Source organism: Eriocheir sinensis, chromosome 17 (assembly GCF_024679095.1).
Source record: "Eriocheir sinensis breed Jianghai 21 chromosome 17, ASM2467909v1, whole genome shotgun sequence".
Classification (NCBI taxonomy): domain Eukaryota; kingdom Metazoa; phylum Arthropoda; class Malacostraca; order Decapoda; family Varunidae; genus Eriocheir; species Eriocheir sinensis.
Window position 1 is genome coordinate 21,627,815 of NC_066525.1, and position 8,976 is coordinate 21,636,790.

The 8,976-nt window shown below is 44.6% G+C and overlaps 1 protein-coding gene across 4 annotated transcripts; it reads left to right on the plus strand.

Moving 5' to 3' along the window:
- The first annotated feature begins 6,236 nt into the window (after positions 1-6,236).
- LOC127000082 (uncharacterized) lies at positions 6,237-7,855 on the plus strand. Of its 4 annotated transcripts, none has more exons than XM_050863500.1 (2): positions 6,237-7,016; positions 7,269-7,855. In XM_050863500.1, exons 1-2 carry the CDS (start codon positions 6,249-6,251, stop codon positions 7,773-7,775), a joined length of 1,275 nt encoding a protein of 424 aa, XP_050719457.1. In that variant the 5' UTR covers positions 6,237-6,248; the 3' UTR covers positions 7,776-7,855. The 4 variants fall into 4 exon arrangements, with proteins under 4 accessions (XP_050719457.1, XP_050719458.1, XP_050719461.1 ...); XM_050863501.1 differs by having other exon boundaries at positions 6,237-6,980; XM_050863504.1 differs by having other exon boundaries at positions 6,237-6,944; positions 7,269-7,854.
- The last annotated feature ends 1,121 nt before the right edge of the window (positions 7,856-8,976 follow it).

Consider the following 8,976-nt stretch of genomic DNA (forward strand, 5'->3'; position numbering starts at 1 on the left):
AAGAAACAAAAGAGGTGGCCGAAAGCAAGGTCAAATACGAAAGGAGAGATGTCTTAATACCCTCCTCTTGAAAGAGTTCAAGTCGTAGGCAGGAGGAAATACAGATGAAGGAAGATTGTTCCAGAGTTTACCAGCGTGAGGGATGAAAGAGTGAAGATGCTGGTTAACTCTTGCATAAGGGGTTTGGACAGTATAGGGATGAGCATGAGTAGAAAGTCGAGTGCAGCGGGGCCGCGGGCGGGGGGGGAGGCATGCAGTTAGCAAGTTCAGAAGAGCAGTCAGCGTGGAAATATCGATAGAAGATAGAAAGAGAGGCAACATTGCGGCGGAATTTAAGAGGTAGAAGACTATCAGTATGAGAAGGAGAGCTGATGAGACGAAGAGCCTTAGCCATCACTCTGTCCAGAAGAGCTGTGTGAGTGGAGCCCCCCACACATGAGATGCATACTCCATATATATAGATATATATATATATATATATATATATATATATATATATATATATATATATATATATATATATATATATATATATATATATATATATATATATATGTTGTTAAAATCTTGCATTAGGAAGTTCAAGGGCATTAGGGATGAGTTAGGGCATAAGTTTTGCGGATTGAGGCCGCGAAGAGAGGAGGGGAGGGGGGAGGTGGCGGACGCAGATAGCACGTTCAGAAGAGCAGTTACCATGAAAACAGCGATAAAAGACATGCAGCAAGGAAACCAACGACCTAACGAGAGTATAAAAACGTTGAAACTAGAACCAGAAAATAAGCAGAACATATGAATAATTTACTAGATGAAGCGGTAAAAAATAAATAGAAATACATGAACAAGTAATAAATGAGTAAATAATGATACTAATAAGTAATAATGATAATGATAACCTCAACTTCTTCCAACATATCTCCCTCCACTCTTTTCCCTCTTCTCCTTTCCTCCTCCTTCCCTCCCTCGCCCCTCCGTCCCTTCCTTCACCTCTGTTCATCCGCCTACCTCCATCCTGTCAATCTGGGAATCACTCTCTCCTGTCGACGAGAGAGAGAGAGAGAGAGAATTGCATGGAAATACAAATCACACAAACTCTTGGTTCATTCCCTGCTTGAAAGAGGTTTTGCTGTGTGTGTGTGTGTGTGTGTGTGTGTGTGTGTGTGTGTGTGTGTGTGTGTGTGTGTGTGTGTGTGTGTGTGTGTGTGTGTGTGTGTGTGTGTGTGTGTGTGTGTGTGTGATGGGTTAAAGTGTCATTTCTACGCCTTTCCCCCTTGTATCTCTCTCTCTCTCTCTCTCTCTCTCTCTCTCTCTCTCTCTCTCTCTCTCTCTCTCTCTCTCTCTCTCTCTCTCTCTCTCTCTCTCTCTCTCTCTCTCTCTCTCTCTCTCTCTCTCTCTCTCTCTCTCTCTCTCTCTCTCTCTCTCTCTCTCTCTCTCTCTCTCTCTCTCTCTCTCTCTCTCTCTCTCTCTCTCTCTCTCTCTCTCTCTCTCTCTCTCTCTCTCTCTCAAAATAGCCCAGCACGAGTGGGGGCAACATACGACACACGAGCAAGATGATGATACAGACAAACACATTATTCACTCTTTTATTCGCTTGCTTGAAACATGCAGGAAAGGCAAACACTGAGGCACAACTATCCACCACCAACCTCCAGCAGAGAGAGAGAGAGAGACTGGAGACATACTCGTTCCACATTCCAGGAAATGAGTGACAATTTTTTTGCCTTACCGCATTTTAACCCCCCTCTTCCCCTCCCCCCGCCTTTTATCCCTCCCTCCTCCCTCTCTTCTTTGCCTCCCCTCCTCACGCACTCGACTTTTTACTTTTTTTTTCCTCTTTTCACCTCTTCCCCTCTTCATTGCCACTTCTCATCCTCTTCATCCTCTCCTCTCACTCCCCTCTTCCCCCGTCCCTCTTCCTTTCCCTCCTCATTTCGTCATCTTTTACTCTCCAATTTCCTCTTTTACTCTTCCTCTTCTTGTCGCTTTTCACTCATCCACACCTTTCATTCACCCTCTTCTCCTCCCCCTGTTCTTATACTTTTCCTTCTAGTCCTCCTCCTTTCGTTCTTCTCTTTCTCATCCGCTTCTTTTTCTCTTTCCTGCTTCTCCTCTTTTCATTCCCACGTCTCACCATCAGTATGCTCTCATCTCATCCTCCTCTTCCCCTCCTTCCTCTTCCTCTCCTCCCCTCTTTCCTTCTCGTCTTCCTTTATCCTTCTTCTTATCCCCATTCCCCTTCCTCCACTCATTACCACTCCTCACTCTCTTCAACGTATTCCTCTTCCACCTTCATCTCCCTCCTCTCCTCCTCTTCCTCCGCGTCATGCTCTTCGTCTTATTCTTTTTCCGCTTTTCATCTCTGTTCACATTATTCCCTTTGGTCTTTTTCCTACCGCCTTCCCTTCCTCTCTTCTTCCTCTTTCCCTCCTCCTCGCCTCTCTCACTCTTTCCTCCTCCCCCTCTCTCTCTCTCTTTCCTCCTCTCTCCTCCTTCCCTCCCTCCTGTTATTTCCTCATCCATTACAAAGTCAAATATCAGAGACAATTGCTCCACTTATGAGGATTGTGCACTGTTGTTGTTGTTGTTGTTGCTGTTGTTGTTGTTGTTGTTGTTATCATTATTGTTGTTATTATTATTATTATTATTATTATTATTATTATTATTATTATTATTATTATTATTATTATTACTAATAATTATAATATTATTATTACTATGGGTTTAGTTGTTTTCACCCCTTTGGGTGTGTGTGTGTGTGTGTGTGTGTGTGTGTGTGTGTGTGTGTGTGTGTGTGTGTGTGTGTGTGTGTGTGTGTGTGTGTGTGTGTGTGTGTGTGTGTGTGTGTGTGTGTGTGTGTGTTGGGATATAAAGCTGACACAGATTGTGAAACACACACACACACACACAGAGGGAGGAAGGATGAAGAGAGAGAGAGAGAGAGAGAGAGAGAGAGAGAGAGAATAAGGTGATCAGTTCTCAGGCTCTCCCGCGCCGCTCTTTTAGTCGTGTTCCTTGTTCTCCCTTCCCCGCTGCTTCCTGTCATCCTCTCCCTCTCACTTCCTCTCGCTCCCCTTCGCTGCTCTCGTGTGTTTCTTATTCCTTCATTTATCGGGAATTGTAATCCCTCCATACGATTCTCAATAGTTCACTATTGTTTGTTTTGTTTTAGCTCCTCTCATGTGTTTCGTGTCTTTAAACTCTTCATCTTTTGTAGTTTTTATTTTTATTTCTTCTCTTAGTATCCTATAGTTTTAGTTTTCATCCTTTTCACTTTCCATGTTTTTCATTTTCTTTAAATCCATATTTTATTTCTGTAACTTCATGTCTAAATTCTTTCTTTCACATCCGTTTTTCAGTTTTTCATTTTTCTTTTAGTATTTCCTCTTTTATTAACGTACTTCTTTTTCCACTTTCCTTTTGATGCTTTTCCTTCAATCCATATTTTTTCTTAACTTCACATGTTCTTTTTTTCTTTCTCGATTTTCATTTATTCTTAATTTTTTCGTTCTTACTTTTCTCGTTTTCTTTTTATTCGTCTCTTTTTAATTATTTTCATTAAAATACATCTCACTTATCACTGATCTGTATTTCCTTACTTTAATGTTTTCTCTTTCCTTGTCATAATTTTTCCTCCTTCTCCTCTCCTTCCCTTCATTCCTCTCTTCCTTCCACTCTCCTTTCTTCTTTGCCCTTGATACCTGTCCCCTCTCTTTTATCTATACTTCTCTTCCTTATATTTTTATCTTCTGCTTTCCCTTCTGCGTCGGAATTTTCATGGTGCAGTGGTTAGCACACTCGGCTCACAACCGAGAGAGCCCGGGTTCAATTCCCGGGCGGAGTGGAAAAATTTGGGCGGCTTTTCCAATACCCTACGCCCCTGTCCACCCAGCAATGAATGGGTACCAGGTATTAATCGGGGGTTGTGTCCCGTCTTCTGATATCTGTTCCCTTCTCCTGTAATTCCTTCCCCTTCTGTCTCTCTCCGGCATATGACCACAGATGTTGAGCCGACTAAACGAAACTTTCCAACTTTCCCTTCTACGTTTATTCTATTATCTTTCTTCCTCTATTGATCATCTGTTTTCTCTATATTTCCCTTTGTTCGTCTTTCTTCTTTCTATATTTCTCTCTGTACTATTTCTTCCTTTTCTGATCTTCCTATTTCTTTAGCTCATAATATATTTTCTTATTTTATTTTCATTCAGTTATCTCATATTTTTTAAAGTTTTCTTCTCAGTTGCTCCTTCATTTCATCTTTCCTTCTCTCGTGTTTATCAGTTTTCCTTCTTTTTCTCTGTTCCTCTTTATCTTGCTCATTCCATCATTTTTCATTCTTTTTCATGCATTCCTTCTTTCCTCCTGTTATATTCCTTTCTTCTCAGTTTCCTCTTTCATTCCTTCATTCTTCTTAGTTTCATAACTTTCCTTTCTCTCACTATCTTTTCATCATTACCATTCTTCATTCCTTCATTTAATTCATCATTTTTGTCCCTTCGTTTCCTCCTCTTCCTTGTTCCTTCCTTTATTCTTGGTAAGTTACTGTTTTATTTTATCTTTCTCAGTTCTCTTATTCTTTATTCTTTCAGTTCATTCTTTCCTTCTATTGTTCATTCTATTCTTTCTTGTCTGTTATTTACTTTATCCTCGTAAGTCAATCTGTTTTCCTTTCTTTCTCGGCTCTCCCCTTATTCTTTTATATTTTTCATCCTTTCATTTTCATTTCTTACTTTCTTTTCCTTCATTCTTAAATCCTTCTTTCTCTTCGTTCATTCTTCCTTCATTCCTCCATTTTCTAAGTTGTTTTCTTCTTCGTTCGATTTCATATATCATATTTTCGTTCCTATATATCCTTCATTCTTTCATTCTCCTCTTTCTCATCTTTCATTCCTTCATATCACACAATAATCTGTTTTTTTTTTCCTTTCTGCTTTTTCGTTATCTTTTTTACTCCTCATTTTTTTTTATATACTTTTCTCTTTCTTTACATTTTGTGTCCTATGTTTTGTGTTTTTCATTTTTTTTGTTGTTGCTGTTGATTTTGTTTTTGTTGGCGTTTTATCATCATCATCATCATATCTCTCTCTCTCTCTCTCTCTCTCTCTCTCTCTCTCTCTCTCTCTCTCTCTCTCTCTCTCTCTCTCTCTCTCTCTCTCTCTCTCTCTCTCTATCTCTCTCTCTCTCTCTCTCTCTCTCTCTCTCTCTCTCTCTCTCTCTCTCTCTCTCTCTCTCTCTCTCTCTCTCTCTCTCTCTCTCTCTCTCTCTCTCTCTCTCTCTCTCTCTCTCTCTCTCTCTCTTTTCAAACCTTATCGCTTCCCACTTCTCATATTTTCTCAGTCAGTCTTTCGCTTTACCCTCTTTCAACCTCCCTTCCTTCCCTCACTCTCTCCCTCCCTCTCCCCTCCTTCCTTTTTATCATGATATTTTGAGTACGATAATCTATCAACGCTGCTCATTCGTCTATACTCCACTTGTGATCCAAACCTGCAGCTGCCATCTCTCTTTTCTGTGTAACAGCTCTGGGATAAAGTTGCACAGATTTATTAACCGCTACTTCAATGAGTCAAAAAGAATAATGGTCACGAATGAACATCTTCCTAATGAATGTCACAAGATGGAGGAAGTGGCATGTACGATAACCTGGCAATGTTGGCACACTGCCTGGCTCCCCTGTGTCCGGCGGGTGCACCGTTCAGTGTCCGGGAAGGCGCTGATACTTGGCCCACAATGGATTGTGTTTAGGTCACTGGCGAACTCTTCTAGCGGGTATGATGTTCTACACCCATCATACCCACCAACAAAAGAACAGACAGACGGACAGACACAGACATTCATTATACTTCCTAACGTGTGCACGATCACCTCCACGCCTTCTTCCTTCCCGTGCTCGATCTTCAAATATCCTCACTCATCGCGTGAACGGGCCTTCAGGCATCCAGATGCGACGAGAAGAAAACGTAAATTACAAGTGCCTGCCGATAAGATGCCTGTCTGTGTGTGTGTGTGTGTGTGTGTGTGTGTGTGTGTGTGTGTGTGTGTGTGTGTGTGTGTGTGTGTGTGTGTGTGTGTGTGTGTGTGTGTGTGTGTGCTGTGTGTGTGTGTGTGTGTGTGTGTTGTGTTGTGTTGTGTTGTGTTGTATTGTGTGTGGGGGGGGTGCGTGTCTGTGCCTGTGCGGGGGGCTGCCGCTACAATCTGTTATTGGCCTAACTTGTCGCAGCTTCCTTCTCTTTGAAGTCACACAACAAAACATTTAAATGGCAACCAAAACCTTCCGCAAAGAGGAGATCCGACGTGCCGTCTATGGCACTTGCTTGGTGGATGCGCCCGTGGGCGGGTGCAGTGTGGAGGCCGCGCCCATCCGGGTGACGGTCAGCGTCCGCCGGCGCCGCGGGTGCTGGGGGAGACTGGCCGGAGCCTGGAGGGAGGCGGCCGCGTTTTCCTTCGTCGACAGGCCGCGGGCCCCCTTCTTATCCAACGCCTTCTTGGACCTGGAGCACGTCTTCAGGTACAGCAGCGAGGCGGACGCGGGCGCGGCGCAAGTTAAGATCTGTCTGACGCTCCTTAGCGGCCAGACGCGCGTGGCCAAAGTGGGCCTGGAAGACTTCCTAGGCCAGCTGATGCAGAGCGGCCGCCCAGAGCGCTTCACCCTGTACGTCTACGAGGGGAAGGTCGCCCTGCTCCAGACCCACCAGCCATCTCCGGAGGTTCTGACGGAATGGCTGTTTGACGGGAAGGGGAATGACACCCACAAAGGGTCAACTTACAAGGACCGTGCCTGCTATGACCCCGAGGTCACTGAGCTAGACAAGTGCCAAGAAAAGATGGACACCAGTGACTCAGAGGAGAGTGCATGGGAAACCCCTGAGAATGACGCACAGGAAAGTGCATGGGAAACCCCCGAAGAAGACTCAGATGTGTGTGCATGGGAAACCCCCGAAGAAGACTCTGATGTGTGTGCATGGGAAACCCCCGAAGAAGACTCTGATGTGTGTGCATGGGAAACCCCCGAAGAAGACTCTGATGTGTGTGCATGGGAAACCCCCGAAGAAGACTCTGATGTGTGTGCATGGGAAACCCCCGAAGAAGACTCAGATGTGTGTGCATGGGAAACCCCCGAAGAAGACTCAGATGTGTGTGCATGGGAAACCCCCGAAGAAGACTCAGATGTGTGTGCATGGGAAACCCCCGAAGAAGACTCAGATGTGTGTGCATGGAAAACCCCCGAAGAAGACTCAGATGTGTGTGCATGGGAAACCCCCGAAGAAGACTCAGAGGTGTGTGCATGGGAAACCCCCGAAGAAGACTCAGATGTGTGTGCATGGGAAACCCCCGAAGAAGACTCAGATGTGTGTGCATGGGAAACCCCCGAAGAAGACTCAGATGTGTGTGCATGGGAAACCCCCGAAGAAGACACAGAGGAGAGTGGAGATGACTCAGTCGAGGAGAGTGGACTTGACACTGCTGAAGACACAGATAAGGACAGTGGATGGGAGTCTGAGGACGGAGACTCCGAGGAGGAGAGTGAACGGGAGACTCCCGGAGACTCGGATGAGAGTGGATGGGAGACTCTTGAAGAAGACGCAGAGGAGGAGGCTGGGCGGGGCACTGCTGGAGGCACAGAGGAGCGTGGCGGCGGCTGCGGCTTCCTGGCGAGGCTGGGGGCGGCGTGGCGGCACAACCGCCTCGCCCTGCTCCTGGCCGCCGCTGCGGTCTTGGTCTCGCGAGTGCCACTCGCTGACCCTGACGAGTGGCGGTGGAACGGCGGCGGCGGGGGGCTGTGAGAGGCGTGAGGCGTAAGGAGAGAGCCCCAAGATTATGTTACTGTTGCATTTCTCATTCTTATTTACAACTCTTATCTATTATCCTACCGGTACAACTTTTATACGTGCGTACAAACAAAATGGAAAGTAGTAGTAGTAGTAATAGTAGTAGTATGGGGTGGGTTGATGGGATGGCAAGGAGGTGCTGATAGAGTTGGAAGGAGTAACTTGATAGGGGTTTAATTTTGATGTGACGAGTGGTTGAATGGTGGGCCTGTCAGTCGACGTAGGTGGGTTGATGTGGTGGCTGGAAGGTTGTGATGGGGCTGGAAGAAGTGCGTTAATATGTGTTTCATTTTGATGTGACGGGAGTTTAGAGGTTTGGAATAGTTGAGAGGGTTACAGAGTTAGGTTAAGAAATGGTCCCAGTCAAATTGATAGGATTTTAGGCTGGTAGGAGTTTGGACATGACATTCCAAGGGATTTGGGCTAATAAGAGCTTCATTAAAGTTGACCTGACAGTGTAAGTTGATTTATAGTTTGGCATATTATTGGTAGTAGTGTTATTAGACGAGGGGGAAGGAAGCCAGGGTCAAGGCGATTGGAGAATAATGAATTTAGAGGAGATTTGGGCAGACAAGAGCTAAAAGGTGACCTGATGGTGTAAGACTTTGCACCACATTGGCTGAAGGGTTGGTGGCAAGAAAGGTGAAAGAAAATTAGGCTGAAGTACATGTTGTTGGGGGTTTAGTTCAGCAGAAAGTTAGACAAGATTGACAGGAGATTTAGGCAAACAAGAGGCTTAAGTTGACCTGTCTGTAAGGTCATTTTGGTTGAAAGGTTGGTTGACAATGAGAAAGAGGTTGAGGGGGAAGGGCTATAGTTTGACAGAAGTTTAGATCACCGTAAATATTAAACAAAGGGTCGACAAGGGATTAAGTTTAGCCTGATAACAGCATGTGTTAGGAAGGGTGTTGGAATCAGATTAATCACAGAAGGAATGTGTGTGTCGAGTAAAGGTTAAGAAGAGCTGCTCCGATGGGGCTATAGGTTAAGAACAGCCAACGAGACTACAAATATGACAAAAAGATATGAACTGTATTTTGTTATTTAGTTAGCAGGTAAATGAGTGAACGTAGACTAAAAAAGCTTCGTTAACACTACTTCAAACAACAAAAACAACAATAGCAACAACAGCCTCTCATCTCCCTCCTCAGCCACC